Source organism: Balaenoptera ricei, chromosome 8 (assembly GCF_028023285.1).
Source record: "Balaenoptera ricei isolate mBalRic1 chromosome 8, mBalRic1.hap2, whole genome shotgun sequence".
In the NCBI taxonomy this organism is placed as follows: domain Eukaryota; kingdom Metazoa; phylum Chordata; class Mammalia; order Artiodactyla; family Balaenopteridae; genus Balaenoptera; species Balaenoptera ricei.
This window is the reverse complement of record NC_082646.1, coordinates 63,172,040-63,192,326: the sequence shown is the minus strand read 5'-3', so window position 1 is coordinate 63,192,326 and position 20,287 is coordinate 63,172,040. Positions and strand designations below refer to the sequence as shown.

Sequence of the window (20,287 nt, the reverse complement as noted above, 5' to 3'; positions counted from 1 at the left end):
ATATTTTAGTGTGAGATACTAGCTTCTAATGGTCCAGGTGAAAGGGCCATAATTAAAGTCATTTATGTTCACAACCCACTGAGATTGAATCATGAAGAAATAGAAGCTCTGGGGCTTCCCTGGTGGTGCAGCGGTTAAGAATCTGCCTGCCAGTGCGGGGGACACGGGTTTGAGCCCTGGTCTGGGAAGATCTCACGTGCTAAGCAACTAAGGCTGTGCACCACAACTACTGAGCCTGTGCTCTAGAGTCCGCGAGCCACAACTACCGAGCCTGAGTGCCACAACTACCGAAGCCCGCGTGCCTGGAACGCGTGCTCCACAACAGGAGAAGCCACCTTAATGAGAGGCCCACGCACCACAACACGGAGTGGCCCCCGCTCGCCACAACTAGAGAAAGCCCACACGCAGCAACGAAGACCCAACACAACCAAAAAATAAATAAATAAATAAATTTACAAATAATAATAAAAACAAAGAAATAGAAGCTCTGAATAGCCTTGTAACCAATAAGGAAATTGAATTAGTAATCAATACCCCCTGCCCTGGTGCCCGCTTCACCCAAGCCCTGGACCAGATGGATTCACTGGTGAATTATACCAAACATTTAAAGAAGAATTTACACCATGCTCCTCAAACTCTTCCCAAAAATTGAGGAAGGAACACTTTTTAATTCTTTGAGGCAAGCATTACCCTGATTCCAAAGCTAAACAAAGATGCTACAAGAAAAGAAAACTACAGACCAATATCTTTAATAAGTATTGATGTAAAGCTCCTCAACAAAATACTAGCAGACAGAATTCAACACTGCATCGATTGGATTACACACCATGCATGGCCAAATGGGATTTATTTCTGGAATGCACAGATGGCTTAACATACAAAAATTGATGAATGTAATGCATCACATTTACGAAGGACTAAGGAAGAAAACCACATGATCATCTCGGTGCAGAAAAAGCACTAGACAGAATTCAACACCTTTTCGTTATAAAGACACTCAGCAAAATAAAGATAGAAGGAAGCTACCTCAGCATAATAAGGCCATATTTGAAAAACCCACAGTGAACATCATACTCAGTAGTGAAAGACCGAGAGCTTTTCTTCTAAGATCAGGAACAAGGCAAGGATGCTTGCTTTTGCCACTGCCGGAAGCCCGAGCCAAACCAATTAAACAAGAAAAAGAAATAAAAGACATTCAAATTGAAAAGAAAGAAGTAACATTATCTCTGTTCACAGATGATGTGATCTTTTTTTTAACATTTTTACTTACTTATTTTTTTGGCCATGCCGTGCGGCACGTGGGATCTTAGTTTCTTAACCAGGGATCAAACCCATGCCCCTTGCAGTGGAAGTGCGGAGTCTTAACCTCTGGGATGCCAGGGAAGTCCCAGATGATGTGATCTTATATGTAGAAAGCCTAAAGATTCCACAAAAAACTTTACAACTAATAAACAAATTTAACAAGGTAGCAAGGTACAAAATCAACACGCAAAAAACAGTTGAGTTTCTGTACACTAACAATAATCTGAAAAGGAAGTTAAGACAGTTTCACTTACAGTAGCATCAAGAAGAATAAAATACTTAGGAATAAACTTAACCAAGGAGGCAAAAGACTTGTACACTGAAAACTACAAAACACTGGAGAGAAATTGAAGAAGACATATAAATGAATAGATATCCCATGTTCATGGACTGGAAGACTTAAAATTGTTAAGCTGTCCATACTACCCAAAGCTGTCTACTGATTTAATGCAATCCCTATCAAAATCCCAGCCACATCTTTTGCAGAAATAGAAAATGATCCTAAAACTTACGGAATCTCAAGGGTACCATGAATAGCCAGACTAATCTTGAAAAATAACAGAACTGGAGGACTCACACTTCCTGACTTGAAAAACAAAGCTACAGGAACCAAAACAGTGTGTTACTGGCATAAAGACAGACATATATAGAGTAATGGAACAGAATAGAGAGCCCACACATACATGGTTAAATGTTGACAGGGTTGCCAAGACCATGCAATGGAGAAAGAACAATCTCTTCAGCAAATGGTTTTGGGAAAACTGGATATCCACAACAGAAGAATGAAGTTGTACCCTTACCTTATGCCATAAATAAAAATGAACTCAAAATTGATCAAAGACCTAAAACATAAGACTTAAAACTATAAAACTCTTAGAATATGTTTCACAACATATATGGCAAAGATTTCCTGGGTACGACACTGAATGCATAGGCAACAAATAGTAAAAATAAACAAACTGGACTACATCAAAATTTAAAACTTCTGTACATCAAAGGGCATAATCAACAGAATGAAAAGCCAGCAAATCATGTATCTAATAAGGGGTTAATATCCAGAATATGAAGAACTTCTATAGCTCAACCATTTAAAAAAAAAAAAAATCTAATTAAAAATGGGCAAAGGACTTGAATACATGATTCTCCAAATATGATAAACAAGTGGCCAACAAGCATATGAAAAGATGCTCAGCATTGATAATAATTAGCGAAATGCAAATCAAAACCACAGTGAGTTATCACACCCCTTAGGAGGTTACTTTAAAAGAAAGATAACATGTTTTTGCAAGAGTGTGGAGAAATTAGAACCTTTGTGTATTATTGGTGGGAATGTAAAATGTGGTTTGACTGCTATGGGAAAGAGTATGTATGGTGGTTCCTCAAAAAATTAAAAATGAACCAGCAGTTCTACTTCCGAGTATATATCCAAAAGAATTGAAAAATAGTCTTGAAAAAATATGTACACACCCATATTCATAGCAGCACTGTTCATAATAGCCAAGAGGTAGAAGAAACCCAAGTGTCCGTGAATAAACAAAATGTATGTACACACAGTGGAATATTATTTAGCCTTAAAAAGGAAGGAAACTTTGACACACGCTACGGAACGGATGAACCTTCAGGACATTATACTAAGTGAAATAAGCCAGTTGCTTGCAGAAAGACAAATAATGTATGAGTCAACTTATTTGAGGCATGTAGAGAGTCAGATTCATAGAAACAGACAGTAGAATGGTGATGATAACTTTTGTTATACCTTTTTAACCACAGTAAAAATTAATGTTAAAAAAAGTCATCTATTATTATGTGGTAATCACTGTACTAAATGCAAGGCATACTGGATGAATAGGACACAGTCCTTGATCTCAAATATTGCTATTAGAAGGATTACATTACCGTTATTATCATCAATTCACACTCATTATTTAATGGTTAATACTGTGATGTTCCTGATACCTCATTCTGCAGGCATTCGTTGTTAATGGTAGTTGCTGCTATTATTACTGTTGTTGTTATGTACGATAGCACTTTAAGACCTTCACTAAGACTTAGGTCCTTGCACTGGACTATTAACACTGGACTTGGTCGAGGATGCATAGCTTAAGTGTTACTAAAATCAGATTGGAGACCCTGGTGGCGCAGTGGTTAAGAATCTGCCTGCCGCAGTGGTTAAGAATCCGCCTGCCAGTGCAAGGGACACGGGTTCGAGCCCTGGCCCAGGAAGATCCCACATGCCGCGGAGCAACTAAGCCCATGTGCCACAACTACTGAGCCTGCGCTCTAGAGCCCGCGCTCCACAGCAAGAGAAGTCACCGCAATGAGAAGCCTGCACACCGCAACGAGAAGCCTGCGCACCACAACAGAGTAGCCCCCACTCGCCGCAACTAGAGAAAGCCCGCGCACAGCAACGAAGACCCAACACAGACAAAAAATAAATTAATTAAATAATTAAAAATAAAAGAGAATCCGCCTGCCAATGCGGGTGACCTCGGGTTCAATCCCTGGTCCAGGAACATCCCACATGCCACGGAGCAACTGAGCCCACATGCTGCAACTACTGAAGCCTGTGCGCCTAGAGCCCGTGCTCCACAGCAAGAGAAGCCACCGCAGCGAAGAGTAGCCCCCGCTCACCGCAACTAGAGAAAGCCCCAGCACAGCAACGAAGACCCAATGCAGGGTCCAACCCCTGCCCGCAAAAAAAAAAAAAAATCGGATTGGAGGGGCTTCCCTGGTGGCGCAATGGTTGAGAATCCGCCTGCCAATGCAGGGGACACGGGTTTGAGCTCTGGTCTGGGAAGATCCCACATGCTGCGGAGCAGCTAAGCCCATGCACCACAACTACTGAACCTGCACTCCAGAGCCCGTGAGCCACAACTACTGAAGCCCGCAAGTCTAGAGCCCGTGCTCCGCAACAAGAGAAGCCACCGCAATGAGAAGCTCGCGCACCGCAACGAAGAGTAGCCCCCGCTTGCCACAACTAGAGAAAAGCCTGTATGCAGCAATGAAGACCCAACGCAGCCCTAAATAAATAAATAAATAAATTTACTAAAAAAAAAAAAAAATCGGATTGGAAATAATTGATGTACCATGGTAGTTTGAAGTAAGTGGGGTTTGACACTCTTGAACCAGATATTTAGCTAGTTGATGTGGGGGTAATTCCTTACTCTTAAGCCCATCTACCTTAGGAGCCAGGACTCAAGTTTATGAAACACCTGCAGAATAATTCCACAGTAACACAGGTACCTACATGTGCTGTGTATATACATGTTACTTGGCTTTCTGGTCATAAAATATGAAACATTTACACTTTACTTGATTGTACATTACAGGAAGGCTGAAGTTACATTGGATGGAGTTTGGCCAACAGATAAAACATCTCGTTGTTTAATAAAGAGCCCAGATCGACTTGCTGATATCAACTATGAGGGAAGATTGGAAGCAGTTTCAAGGAAACAGGGAGCTCAGTTCAAAGAGTACCGTCCTGAAACTGGTTCTTGGGTATTTAAGGTATAGTCATTTAACCTAGTTCTTATAAACTGTGGTTATAAACTGTGTTAGAAGAGATCCTTTTTTAAATTCTATTTCTACAAATTAGGAAATAGATATAGAGATGCATCATAATTTGCTTCAAATTACGCATCTCATTAAACCCCAGAGCAGTAAGGAGCTATTATAAACTTTTTGAGCACATGATTCAAGTTCTACACCCCATCTTATGACCATTTAGATATACTTCTATGGTGTGTTTTTCTAATTTGTGGCATCATTGGGGACATCAGGCAGAATTTTTGTCTCTTGATAGATCACCTCTTCCTAAATAATTTTTATTCTTTTAAAGATTTCTGGGTATGTAGAGGTTGACTTCCTCCCTTCCTTGATAGTTTAGTCCAGTGGATTCTTTCTCTTCTAGACCATTTGGATTATTTAGCTTGTTGAAGGCCCTTGTGTAGGTAGGGAACAACTAGGCAGTACATACACACGCGCGCGCACGCGATATATACATATATACCGAAAATAGTAATGACTCTTCTGGATTTGGTTTCCTGTATTAATATAGAAAGTTAGTAATTATATGAGCAACTAGTACACGCACCAAACATCATCTAAATCTTAGAAAAAAACAGTAAAGTGTGATACGTGACATTTCATTGTGCTTTAAATATTTTGATCTCTCCTTTTTTATTTTTTTTTTGAAGCTAATTCTGTAAGATTGCAAGGGCAAGTATAATGGAAGCCCTTCTGAATATAACAGTGTTAAAACTGATTTTGTTGGATTCTTCTCTTCCTTAGGTCTCTCATTTTTCTAAGTATGGCCTTCAGGATTCTGATGAAGAGGAGGAGGAACGGCCATCCAAAACTAGTACAAAGAAGTTGAAGACTGCCCCTTTACCTCCTGCAGGCCAGGCCACCCCATTCCAGATGGCTCTTAATGGCAAACCAGCACCTCCACCCCAGGTAGAGACGGGACAATGAATTTGAATGGAGTCCATGATACAGACGTTGAAAGCAAGTCATTCAGCTAGTACAAAGCTGTTTTATGACCCCGGAACTTTGAAGAGTACAAATGTATTGGCAATCATGTTAAGACAATTACAAGGGAGGGCATGAGGTGGTACTGGCATCTGTTGTTTACTTGAGAGATTCAAAGAATTCTCTTGCTGTTTGGATCATTCCTTCTACAGATTGTCCTTCTTAGACACCTCCCTCTCTCTTCATTTGGACTTGCTGAATTCTCTGCTCAGTGATCAACTTAAGATAGTATTTTGCTTGTGTGGGTTGATGCAAAGTAAACCCGACTTTTGTTGACTACCTGATGTGCAGTTTAATCTTATTCTTTACCTCCATGGTTTTTTTTAAAAGTTCAGTTAGCTTTCTGCAAGGGTTTTTAACTCCATTTTTCTCAAGTTGTTTGCTTATACTTCAGGTAATCTCTTGATATTTGTATTTTGACAATACATAATCTTTATGAAAATACATAAAGCTTTAGAATACAAATGAATTGTTGGCTTGGGGAGAGTAGGGGCTGCATCATTTATTGCAATTACCTGTACCACACTCTTTTTCAGTATTGTTAAGCCAGTATAAACCTTTTGTCCTTGTAAGGAAAGGTTTGTAATTTAAATATCAGGTAGTTTCTTTGCCAACTCAGAGTTTTACTTTCATTTGGATGTTGTTTATATTCAATCAGGTTATAACAGTTTTTTTCTGTGCTGCCATACTCATCTCAAAGAAGAGAACTTGATATAAAATGTCTTTGTAAAGCATCCTCTACCTCTCAGCTGCTAAAAGCAGGACCTTTGGAATTTTCCATGCTACAATTCTTATGGCTGCTGAAATGTGCGATTTTTATGATTGATTAAATAATTTCTTGGGAGGCACCTTGGAGACTTTTGTGTATATATGTTCACGTTTGCGCGTACAGGGTGAGGGGGAGGGTATGATATAAGTGGGAAATGGGAAATATGTTGACTTTTATGTTTATAATTTTAGCCTTTAGAATACCCCTCTATTTAGAATACATCTCTTCTGAACTAAAGAAATGCTGTAAATGGACTTGGTTTTCCAGTTACCCACATTCATTTTGTCTGAATCATATGCTTTGTATAATCTCTCTTTCCAATCTTTTTTTTTTTTTTTTTTAATATATATTTTTATTTTTATTTATTTATTTATTTTATTTATGGCTGTGTTGGGTCTTCGTTTCTGTGCGAGGGCTTTCTCTAGTTGTGGCAAGCGGGGGCCACTCTTCATTGCAGTGCGCGGGCCTCTCACTGTCATGGCCTCTCTTGTTGCGGAGCACAGGCTCCAGACGCGCAGGCTCAGTAATTGTGGCTCACGGGCCTAGCTGCTCTGCGGCATGTGGGATCTTCCCAGACCAAGGCTCGAACCTGTGTCCCCTGCATTGGCAGGCAGATTCTCAACCACTGCGCCACCAGGGAAGCCCTCTCTTTCCAATCTTGCAGTATACTGTATATGTATTTCTTTGGATAAGAGTCAGATAGCCTTCTTTTCTGCCAATAAAAGTAATATGTAGGCTCCTTAAAGATACAGCTGAAAAAGAAAAGCTTCATCTTGTGGACAGATAGAGCAAATTTATGTAATGTTGACCATCAGTGGTTTTTAGGCTTTTTAATTTCCAGAATACAAATAGTAAGAGATAACAATAAATTCCTGTGATGGCACTACGGTAGGTGAGAGTTCTTTTGAAAAACTGAGCACCAAGAAATTTCAGGAGAAGGTTCTAGGAAAAGGAGAGGTGGTAAGGATCAAGATGGGCAAAGAGAATATAGTGAATAGGTATCTTATCCAGATATCTCCTTTGATTGAGGAAGTGGGTGGTCTTTGACCTTTTGGATGCAGAAGGGAGAAATGGGTAGACTTGTTTAGATATTTAGGCTAATATGTTAGAACAATAACAGGGGACTTTGGAGAACTCTTCTTTTGTAATGCCCAGTGACCTAAGTGAGGTTAGGGGAAATGCCAGTGCTTGCACAGTTTTTGAGTTATTAGCAGCAGGACCTACATTTTACTTGGCATGAGGAAAATACTTGAGCCATCTGAATAAACTGGAAACAGCACAGTCCTCTCATCCCAGTGTCAAGATGACTGTCTTCACATTGTCACCTGGCTCCCTGGAGGGGTTGATTTCCGTGATGCGGTGTTCCTTCAGTCTGCTGTAGCTTTCTTTCCTCCCCTGTACACAATCTCAGGTTCTCTGACTTTAGCGGGAGGGCGGGGGGGGGGGTGTCCTTAAGGCATTAGGAAGATATATAGTTTTGTTTAATGGTTACATTTATTCTACTATCTTTTGTATAATATCCTCAGTCCCTTCTTTGCAGTTCGTTCTTAAACCTTGCTTTGCTTCTAAAAAAGCAAGTGAATCTAAGCAACCAGAAAACAGAAAGGTAACTATATTTTTATGTAATCTTCTCCTCTATGCCTTTTTTTTTGGCTGCGCTGCACGGCTTGTGGGATCACAGTTCCCCGACCAGGGATTGAACCCCGGCCACAGCAGTGCAAGCACCAAATCCTAACCACTAGGCCACCAGGGAACTCCCTCTCTGTGCCTTTTAAGTTAGAGAAAATGGTGGCAGAAAACCCTTCATCACAGGTGAATTAGGGCAGTTGCAGAAACATTTGTTTGGTAGTTAGAACATTTGTTCTAAAATGCTGATCTAAGACCCAGTTTTCAGCCAACTGCATCAATACCTTGGAGAGCTTTGATTCCATGTATCTGGCATTGGGGCTCAGGCATATTTATATTTTAAATGCTTTCCCCCAGGTGATTGAGATATGTAGCCTCGTTTCGAAACTGTCAAAAGACTTCAGATCTTTAGCAGTGAGGTAGAGAGACATGTAGCTTTTTCCTAAGCCTTATACTGAAATGTAACTTGTGTTCAGTACCATCAAGACACATTAGTTGACTTGCTCAGAAACTTAGCATTGTTTACTCGGTGAGTACATTCAAATAACTTTAAAAGTTTTTTAAAGGAAAAAAGTGATTAGAATTTAGAAGAAAATTCCATTTTATCTTGTGTTTACTTGCTTTAAAAAATAAAGTGGCAGGTATCTAAATTTAGCCAGTGAATCAATATATATTTTAATTTATATTTTATGTAATTTATACATATTATATATCAAATAATTCTATAGCCACAAGCCTTTTTCAGATATTCATGTTATTGAATCCTATGCCTCCTGCAGTAATATCCGTGAATGTATGTGTAGAAACATGCACACTTTGATGGGCCCTTGTAACCCTGACATGGGATTGCTCTTGAACACAGTATTGTTGACAGGGCTGATTTTCCAGCAAAATGAATATAAAACGTTCTTTGCTGTTAGAAAATGAGTTGTTTTGGAGGCAGGCAATAGTAGTAGTTTTATATTGGATTAGGCTATTTGGCTGGGAGAACAATATGAATTACTTAAACATGGGTTTGACCTTGGATTGGATATTTACCCTTCGTTGAATAAAGGTATCTTGATTTAACTTCATTGCATTACTTTATCTATTGGATTAAGAGATGCTTTATCTTTAGGGTATTGTTTGCATGAGGAAGATTCTTTTGAGCTGGAGAGTGGAGGTTTCTAAAAACATTAAAGGTTTCAGTCGTGAAACATCACCCTCCATATATCTAAAGAGAGTCATTTTGTAGATCTTGTCTGTTTACTTAGTATTTGATGGGCTTCTTTTTTTTTTACCCCCTTCTTTCCTTCTGTGTCACCAATTTTTTTTATTGTCTACTTTTCTTTCTAGTACTGGCTTTGAGGAAGCACCTGATCTCCCAAGATTTCTCTGAAAATAACATCTTTTGGGGTAGTTTGTTGCAATTACTTAGATATACTTAAATGAGATTCACACATGGGGTTTCTAGGAGTTTACCAGGTCCTCATAGTTTCAAATTCACTTCCCCCTGTCCACTTATTAGGTGACAGTAGCTTTGAAGTCTATGCATGAGGATGAAGCAAATAGAACCTTGATCCTTAGCTTTCTTAAAGATAGGCTGAGTCCCTTAGGTCTCTAATCTAGTTACTTGATGAAATCCTGCCACTTTGCCTAAAAGTGTTCTAAGTGAGCATCTCTTGCGGTTATTGTTATTCCTTTGTTGAATAGTATAGTAAATTGAAACCCTCCTCCTCCTCCTCCCTTTCCTCGCACCTATACTTCTTATCTTTCATAGGTATTAGCTTTTTCTACCGAGTGGCAGGCACTGCATTAGCCAGTAGAAATAACAAAGTGTTTTGGTGAATTTAACAATGTGCTTGGTGTTAGATACAGAAAATAGTAGGCTATAATCTCTACTTTCAAGCCTTCACAATATGGTGGGTCAAATATATATGTGTGTGTGTGTGTGTGTGTGTACACACACACACACGGAATTATACCATGATACAGTGTATAAAATAGGTATAGACAAGGTGTTATGGGAGCCCAGCAGAAAAGGGTATCCTGACAGGTTGACAGAGGATGGGGAATTTCAGAACTATTCCTAAAAGTGAATTGGTTAAAAGTTAACAGACCAGGGGGCATTGGAGTGTTCCCGTAATTCATGTAATTATAATGGGAGGATCACCACCAGGTCTGCTTTTAATTTTTTTTCCAGAATTTTAAAACGTAAAAGTAGTTAGACCTGCCTGTAGCCTCCCCAGTAGGTAAAAAATAGTATCATTTTTGTCTTTTAACCATTATCTAGCCTCCAGTTTGTTAGAGCAGTCCTTGGGGATTGTTCACAACTTAAGTGGCAATTCACCATGTTTCCAACACCTCAACTTTTCTACAGTTATAGGGGGAAATAGTCATTCTTTTAGTAAGGATATTTGTTAAAGGAATTCAGGGGAGTAATAGATAATATACCATTGAAAATAAAGTTTAAAGTTTAAAAAGTTATGCTAATGGTTGTTTCTTGGTTCAAAGAAATCATGAAACTTTTTTTTTAGCCACCTATTGTACAATAGCATCCATTTGAAGTTTAGCATGAAATAGGCCACTCATGAAAGGTAAGCCAAAAATTGTGGAAGGTTATTAATCTACAGATGAGATTATGGAAGAAAACTAATTGGAAGAACTTTTAGATTTGAGAATGTTTCATAAATTGGCTTAGCCGCTTGTTAACATTTTACTAGGTCATATGCAAGTTTAGGACATATTTAATGAATTAGCACTGAGCCAATTTTACAGTGTGTTTCAGCTTTATGAATGTTTACCTTTTCAAACCATAGACTGTTAATCATGGCTATGTCTTTAAAACTGCTTAATAAATGTAAATCTAACTCTTGACACATTTAAACATAAAGGAATTATTCCCAGATAAAAATTGTTCCTAATAGAACTTTGTTTTTTCTTTTGGGAAATCAGAGTACACGTTCGTCATCTGATATAATACTGCACAGGTAGAACCCAGCAAATCTTAGAATTCAGTCTCCTGAAAGATAAATTCCAGGCCCAAAATTGTGTTTGTGATAACTAGAAATTTATGTCTAAATGTTTTCTTTAAGAAAATGCAGAGTTACTGGAGACTTTGATATTTTTATCTTTTATTCTCTTTTCCCAATGGCTTCTGACTGCAAGGCAATGTGAGGGCAGGGTAACCCTGTGTAAATCAGAAAATTATAGTTGCTAACTAAATCAAGTAAGGCATAATCTTTGTCTCAAGAAGACCATATGTTCAGTATGGGTGCTGTTAGGTTCCAGGCTCCAGACCATAATATTACAAAAGGGTGATTCCATGAATCCTCATTTGGATCCCAAGTACTAATAGAGGAATTTTGGGGTAATTTTTAAATCCTCTTTAGCAAATATGCTACCTCACATTATGATGGAATGGGCAGAATCTTAATATTGTTGTATCATATTTTGAATAAAGTAAATATGGTCTAGAAGCTCTGTGTCTATTCGGTGTCGTTTAATGCTGCTTCCCTGATCTTTCTGCTGTCTACAGAGCCAGAGCCCAGAGGTGGAGCAGTTAGGGAGGGTTGTGGAACTGGACAGTGACATGGTAGATATCACCCAGGAGCCAGTTTTGGATTCCATGTTAGAAGAGAGCGTGCCTGAGGATCAGGAACCTGTGTCTGCCTCAACACACATTGCGTCTTCACTGGGAATTAATCCACATGTCTTACAGGTGAAGTGCTAACCCACCCTTACTACAACAGGAATCCAAACTAATATTTATCTTCCATTCATAACATCAGGCTTTTTCTTGCATTAATCACTTAAGAGCATTGAGTGGTCGCTGGAATGAGAAAAACCAGGAATATGGCCCATGTTTAGGCATCATTTTCCCATTCGTGGGAGGAAGGCTATAGTGAGATTCAGAAGACCTGGATTCTAACCCCAGTTTCGTAACTATCACTGTGTGACTTTAGGCAAGTCATTTAACGTGAGCACTATAAAATATTAATTTCATTTACTTTACAGAGAGGTTTTGAAGCTCTGGAAAGTGCTCCACAGGAGTTTTGTTTGTTCGTTTGTTTTTTTTTGTTTTTTTTTTTTTTTAAAGATTTATTGATTGATTGATTGATTGCTAGGTTGGGTCTTTGTTTCTGTGCTAGGGCTTTCTCTAGTTGCGGCGAGCGGGGGCCACTCTTCATCGCGGTGCGCGGGCCTCTCACTATCGTGGCCTCTCCCGCTGCGGAGCAACAGGCTCCAGACACACAGGCTCAGTAGTTGTGGCCCACAGGCCTAGTCGCTCCGTGGCATGTGGGATCCTCCCAGACCAGGGCTCGAACCCGCGTCCCCCGCATTAGCAGGCAGACTCTCAACCACTGCGCCACCAGGGAAACCCTGTTCGTTTGTTTATTTTTTGTTTTTTTAAAATTGTAGTTACAAGTTTCTTTAAGCTCTGTCTCAACTTCCCCCTGCCTGTGCCTCTTGTCATATTATGAATTTAGCCTTTGACTTATATTTGACTTTGAAATTAATTCATTCAGCAGACATGTGAGCAACTGCTGTGTGCCAGCCTCTGGTGAGACTGTATATACAAAGCAGAGGAGTTTTAATATAACTTCTATCCTTCAGGCACATACAGTGGAACAGAGTCAGTCACACAAATATTATACTAGCTCTGGACACAGCCTGAGACAGAGCTTTTTAAAAAATTGGTTGTTGTAAACTGCATTTTTCTTTTATGGCCTTTGGATTTGGGGGAGCACATTCATTCTATAGATATTGCCTTTTTAGATCATGAAAGCATCACTGCTTGCTGATGAAGAAGATGTAGATATGGTCCTGGATCAACGCTTCAGTCGCCTTCCTTCTAAAGCAGATACTTCTCAAGAAATCTGTTCTCCCAGGCTCCCCATTTCAGCAACTCACTCATCAAAATCCCGTTCATTAGGTACTGTAAAAGATGCTCTTTTGCAAGAAAGCTGTAAAATCTGGCTTTTCACATATCTTCTAAGCGGAGTCGACTTCTGTAGCAAACAACTCCCTAAAGGCATATGACATAATGATGCCAAGCAGAAATGTACTCTTATAAATGTACCTGTTAGGTGGGGCCAGTTTTTAAAAAACATGGTCATTGGTGCAGATGCAGAAGTTGTATGGAGAAAAAAAGCATTTGTTTTGTTGGGGGGCATGTTTTTATTTGCCTATGAGTGTGGGTTAGACAGTAAGCTCAGATTTCCTAATTTTTATCATACCTTAGAGGAATCAGCAAGTTGTCTTGCTCTGTACTCTTTTTGTGCAGTTCTAACACTATCCTTATTGCTTTCTAGGGGCAAATGTTGCTTCTTATAATGTGCAAAACTTTTCAGATTTCTACCTTTCCCTAAACCTTCCCCAATTCCCAGGACAGCAGTTACCTGTTACATTTTAAAGCTTTTCTTATCTCTCCTAGTGGGCTTGTAACTATGTGGGATTGGAGGTAGAGTATTGATATCAACAAAGGAGTTCAGCAGGTGTAATTTCAAAACATTTTGAAAGCCAGAGGAACTACCAGGAAGAGATTTGTTATGTTGCCTTAAAAACTAAATGTTTATTTTTCAATTCTTTTGAGTACCCTAATTAACTTTCCTTTTTAAAAATACTTTAATAAATAAAGCATCAGTTAAACATTTATAGCAAGCTTTTCCGTAATGAACACTACATGAAAATCTCATACTTCAGTAACTAACTCCTTGCTTTAGACAGGAAATACATAAAATTGGAAAACAGGCAAAAATGACAAGAACTATCCTTCTGAAAGGCATATATGCAATCACAAGATGCCTCTGAAAGGCATATATGCAATCACAAGATGGGTTTCTGAAAGGCATATATGCAATCGCAAGATGGGTTTCTGTTTTCTTAAGTCTAACATTGAGCACTGGAGTGGTATGAATTTGAGTTTTGATCTTACCAACTTTTTATATTGACGGAGAAATGTTACATTTGGCATTCTGATAAGGGCATGAGCATTGGTGTCAGACTTAGCTGGGTTTGTCTCTCAGTCCTGCCACTTAGTAGCTTTGTGGATTTGGACAAGTCACTTAACTGAGCCCAGTTTTCCCATCTGTAAAGTGAGGACTGTAATGTTCTTCATTTAAAGTTATTGAAGGATGAAATGAAACAGTGTATATAAATGGCTTATATAGAGTCTGCTGCAGATAAGTGCTAGATAGTTTTTTTAAATAGTAGTAGTAGTAGTAGTAGTTGTGTTATTAATGTTGTTATTGTTGGTGACATCATCATCATTAGAATTCCTGCCTTGATTTCCTGTGTGAAAGAGGAATTTCTGTAGAATCTGATATAAGCTGCTCCTGGTCATCTATATCTGATTTAAGTAGCTTAATAAAACTATAATTTCAGCCTTGATGGTTGTTGTTGTTCAAGAATCAATAGACTGTATTTTCTAATAATCTTTTTTTTTCCTTATTTTAGTAGGTGGGTTACTACAATCAAAATTTGCAAGTGGAACTTTTCTTTCACCAGGTGCCTCTTTACAAGAGTGTCGCACTCCCAGAACATCGTCATTCATGAATATTGCATCCACATCCCCTTGGTCTGTCCCTCCACCCCTTACCTCTGTGTTTACGGTGCCCAGCCCAGCCCCTGAGGTTCAGTTGAAAACAGTGGGTACACGCAGACAACCAGGCCTAGTTCCTCTTGAAAAGTCTGTCACCTATGGAAAGGGGAAACTCCTGATGGACCTGGCCCTATTTATGGGACGCTCATTTCGGGTTGGTTGGGGCCCCAACTGGACTCTTGCTAATAGTGGAGAACAGCTGAGTGGCCCTCAGGAACTGGAAAATCATCAGATCGCTGATTCTGTGGAATATGGATTCCTGCCTAATCCAGTAGCTGTTAAATCGTGAGTCACGTATCCTTATGCTTTTTGAGAAGGGCAACGTGGTAGGTGAGAAAAAGCTTTTCATCACCAAGAGACCCAAGGTCAGGGCCCTGCTTTGTGATCTTTCTAGATATATTCTTAGCACAATTTTATTTGTATAATTAAAAACTAAAATGATTAATAGCTCCATTTGTACCATCAAGGTATGAAGAGTATAGAATAGTTATCTAATGGTTAAACTTTAGTTGGAAAAGTAACAGACTCAAAGCTAATGCTGCAGCATTCCTTGAGTTTTCATCCTTTTTATTGCATTAGTCATTTTTCTATTTTCTCACTTAGATATTGGTAATTTCTTCATAAATAAGGTATATTCTCATTAAAGCACATTCCCTGTATCTTAGACTTAATAAGGTAAATGTATGAACTGTGGATAATCCATAACACAAGTATTTGGAAATAAGATGACATCTGATAATTATACATGTTATATATCTCTACACAGTTCCCACCATTAATATTTACATATGTGTGATTATAGTTCTGTATATACTATATATTGCTGTACTGATTTTATATATATATATATAGTGTTCTGGTAGTTATTACATAGTATGCATACAGTTTTTTGTAAAATTTGTAACCTTTCTCTATTTACTTTTCATAATTGTAACAAACTGTGCTATCTTTACTACAGATTAAGTGACTATGATCACCTATTATTACTAGTTTTTAAAGTTGATTTTGAAGAAATAAAAAAACAACAGCATCTCTTGTACCTCACAATTAGGAATATTGATCCTAAACCCAGGTTATCCATGATGTCGTGATATTTTAGAGGTTGTTAATGTCAGTCTTAAAAATTGGATCAAGGCTGGTCAACTGTATGCTCATCTTAATTGAGAGTCAGTTCTTTAGTATCTATAAGCTTAGCCTCATGACTTTTGATACTGATAACTCATAACTTAATGAGTTAAGTATGGTTTAAGAAACGGGTGTCCCACAGTAGCTTTTGACCATTGGATTTCATAGTATCCGTATACATGCAGAAGCCATTTCCAGGTCCAATTGTACTGACTTCCATGCTTATTATAATCTGGCCTAAGAAGGCTTGGGATTCTTTTTTTTTTTTTTTTTTTTAAGCCTTGCGATTCTGAATGCATGGGTCAGGGGTAATTTGCTCAATATATATCAAATAAGTTCATTATACTTTGATACTAGGAAACAAATTTTCTTTAAAATCACAGTGGAATGTTTTGTGTCTTATTTTGTAATTATAAAAAGAAACAAAGGTTTCATTGTAGGAAAATTCTACCATCTGTCTTTTCTATCTTATTTGTTATTTTCCCTTGTAGCCTAACTGAATCTCCATTCAAAGTTCATTTGGAAAAACTCAGTTTGAGGCAAAAGAAGCTGGATGAAGACCTGCAATTATACCAGACATCTCTGGAGCTTAAATTAAAACATAGCACTGTCCATGTGGATGAGCTGTGTCCTCTCATTGTCCCCAATCCGGGAGTTGCTGTCATTCATGACTATGCAGATTGGGTTAAGGAAGCATCAGGAGACTTATTGGAACCACAAAGTGAGTATGGACTATACTTCTAACCCTTGATGCCCCAGGAACAGGAGTAGGAGCATATGTTCATAGGAGGACACAATTTCCTTGTGCCAGTGTAGTGGTGGATGCCTGAGCTTGCACTTATCTGTAGTTGAGTTGGGATGAGCAAAATCTCAAGCAGGAAGAAATCACATCATTGTTTATCATTACTCTTATGCCCCTGTTCAAAGGAACTGTAGCCAGTCACATCCCATGGATTTATAAAATTAGATCCCTTACCCCACCCAGAGAACATAGGGAGAGAGAGATCCTACCTAAGTCCTACCCATTCTTCCATGTCCAACTCAAGTCCCACTTGTTCTTCCCAGCAGCTTTGGTGGTTATAACTTCCTGACCTCTCTCACTATTACCTCTCTATAATGATTCTGACCATGTTTTTCTGAACCAATACTTCCATAAAGGGCTTTTCTAATTTGGGCACTTAACTATTTCAAGTAGTAGAAAAATTACATGTTTCACACAACATTTCACATCACTTTTATTGAAAAATGGGGACTATTAGAATGTTCCATACCACACGTTTTGGGAATTGTTTGTTCATTTCTTTGTGTTTGCTATAGTTGTCTTATCTCTTCAAATACATGAGTCATCTTCCCAATGCATACTTGTAAGTAGCTTAAGGTGGTAAACAGTGCTTCCTTTTTGTTTTCCTTTGTGAGGGGCAATATAGCATTAGTGGTTAAGAGTATAGAGTTGGACTCCAATTACTTGAGTTTGAATCCTGGCTCTGTTACATCTTGCCTGTAACTTTGAGCAAGTCACTTAATGCTCTGTACCTCAGTTTCCTCATCTGTAAAATGAAGATGGTAACTATTGTATAGTTATATTGTGTAGATGAGAGTTGGTTTACTCCTAAGTGCTTTGAACAGTATCATTTAGGCTCACTAAAATGTTAGGCTGTGCCTATAGCAGATAATAATCCCTCACAAGTTTTCAGAGCACTTTATATTTCTTAAAGCATTTTTTTGAACAGAATTTGATCAAATTAGAGGATTTTTCTCTTATCATTTGAGACTATATGTAGCCATAATTAGGCTAGAGGAACCTGTATAAAGGAACCTGGAGTTATATTTGTTATGTAAGTACCATGGATACATGGAGTGAGCAGGCAGTCATACCACACACTTCTGGAGCTTGTAAGACACAGGTGAGTGAGGTAGAGACAGATTCAGGGAAATCAACTTGAGTTGTTGTCTGGGGTATTTATTAACTTATGTATTTTTAATGCCGCATTAAAGTGATGCCCTGTCTGTAGTTATTGTATGGCTTCATGTCATTGCATTATTTTCCTGTCCCTTCCTTAGTTGTGAAGCACTGGAGCCTAACATGGACATTATGTGAAGCTCTGTGGGGCCACCTGAAGGAGCTTGACAGCCAGCTGGATGAGCCCACTGAATACATTCAGATTCTGGAGCGAAGAAGAGCTTTCTCTCGCTGGCTGTCCCATACTGCTGCACCTCAAATTGAGGAGGAAGTCTCCTTAACCCGAAAAGACAACCCTGTGGAGGCTGTCTTCAGCTACCTCACGGGCAAGAGGATCAGTGAGGCCTGCTCCCTGGCCCAGCAGTCAGGTAGGGCATACCGTCCTTCTCTGCACCCCTGCCTACTTCCTACTCACTGTCCCTACCCCTTAATCGTGCGTTTGCCCTTGTCTTCTAACCCGAATATTAAGTATAAACTTCCCAGGAAGATCGCTGGTTCCTCCAGAATAGGTAGGGACTCTGTCTTCCAGTTTTCCTTTTATAACCTTAAACTTTACATTTTATTTATCTATCTATTTATTTATTTATTTATTTTGGCTGCGTTGGGTCTTCATTGCTGTGCGTGGGCCTTCTCTAGTTGCTGTGAGCAGGGGCTACTCTTCGTTGCGGTGCATGGGCTTCTTATTGCGGTGCCTTCTCTTGTCGTGGAGCATGGGCTCTAGGCACGTGGGCTTCAGTAGTTGAGGCTCGCGGGCTCTAGAGCACAGGCTGAGTAGTTGAGGTGCACGGGCCTAGTTGCTCCACAGCATGTGGGATCTTCCCGGACCAGGGCTCAAACCCACGTCCCCTGCATTGGCAGGCGGATTCTTAACCACTGCGCCACCAGGGAAGTCCCTAGAATTTTTTTATTGCCTCAAGCCTTTGTACTTAAAATTTTTTATTAAAAGAGATACTGGGGCTTCCCTGGTGGCGCAGTGGTTGAGAATCTGCCTGCCAGTGCAGGGGACACGGGTTCGAGCCCTGGTCTGGGAAGATCCCACATGCCGCGGAGCAACTAGGCCCGTGAGCCACAGTTACTGAGCCTGCGCGTCTGGAGCCTGTGCTCCGCAACAAGAGAGGCCGCGATAGCGAGAGGCCCGCGCACCGCGATGAAGAGTGGCCCCCACTTGCCACAACTAGAGAAAGCCCTCGCACAGAAACGAAGACCCAACACAGCCATAAATAAATAAATAAATAAAATAAATAAACCCAAAAGTTTAAAAAAAAAAAAAAAGAGATACTGGACTCTAGAGAGTGAAAGACTCAGCCGTTTTCTTTATATCATACATTTGTTTTTCCTCTAGGTTTGAGTTTTCCATTTCTCAGTGTCATTATATACTGTTTGCTAGTTGGGCATGTTTACAGTTATGTCATCTCAGTTTTCACTATAGACCTTTGAATCAAATGATACTTCCCTCCATTTTACAAATGAGGTGCCTTGTGTAGGGTCACAGAAATAATAGTAGATCTGACACTGAACTCTGTGTACTATACAATCTATATGTAATTAGTTTAAGCTACAATACTTTGAAGATTTTCTACCCAAGCCAAAAACGGTAAGTTCTTGATCAGTATTTTAGCAGTACTGCAGAGAGCAGTCAGAGGTGTTTCTTGAGGGCCAGAAGAAATAAAATAATGCTCCCAAGTGTTTTCCCAAGTCTATAAATTCTCAGTATCACCAGAGAACTGTTTCTCTTGTAGGTGATCATCGTCTTGCCCTTCTTTTATCCCAGTTGGTTGGCAGCCAGTCGGTCCGGGAGCTGCTTACTATGCAGCTGGTAGATTGGCATCAGCTCCAGGCTGACTGTTTCATCCAGGAGGAGAGACTGCGCATCTTTGCCCTCTTGGCTGGAAAACCGGTATTTTCCTCTTTTCTCATAAACTTAACATAAATTTTCTCATAGATTCAGGATTGCTTGAGGTTAAGGCAAAGAGCTATCTTTGTAAATTGTACACTATTACATATAACTAAGCAACTTGTATTTAACTTTCAGCAGAAATATTTTCAAATTATAAACGTACAACATGTACATTGTGGGGAAGAAGTACTGGTTATACAGAAATTAAAATGTTAGAATTCACCATATCCCATATCATAGTGATAAACAACGTAATTCATTGTCTGTCTTTCTAGACGTATTTTAAGTCTATTTTGACATATATGTGTGCATATTTACACTTGTTATATATTCAAATAAAATGAATTATATATAGCAGTTCTGCAACCTTTTTTTTTAACTTACTGAATATGATCATTTTTCATGTTGTGTGGCCTCTCTTTTAATAGCCACTTCTCTTCCATTTTATGAATGATGTATCATAATTACTTTAAGCCAATTTTCTTGCTGCCTACC

General features: G+C 39.1%; 1 protein-coding gene across 5 annotated transcripts in view; it reads left to right on the top strand.

Moving 5' to 3' along the window:
- Positions 1-20,287, top strand: part of NUP98 (nucleoporin 98 and 96 precursor) — a 99,178-nt gene that overhangs the window by 66,725 nt on the left and 12,166 nt on the right. For 4 of the 5 annotated variants that reach the window (XM_059930907.1, XM_059930908.1, XM_059930906.1 and 1 more), the window contains 8 exons: positions 4,632-4,809; positions 5,593-5,757; positions 11,745-11,927; positions 12,986-13,142; positions 14,666-15,095; positions 16,427-16,656; positions 17,997-18,263; positions 19,635-19,792. In XM_059930907.1, coding sequence (XP_059786890.1) covers positions 4,632-4,809; positions 5,593-5,757; positions 11,745-11,927; positions 12,986-13,142; positions 14,666-15,095; positions 16,427-16,656; positions 17,997-18,263; positions 19,635-19,792 — 1,768 coding nt within the window. The remainder of the gene's footprint in view (positions 1-4,631; positions 4,810-5,592; positions 5,758-11,744; positions 11,928-12,985; positions 13,143-14,665; positions 15,096-16,426; positions 16,657-17,996; positions 18,264-19,634; positions 19,793-20,287) is intronic. The other variant, XM_059930905.1, reaches the window with a different exon arrangement.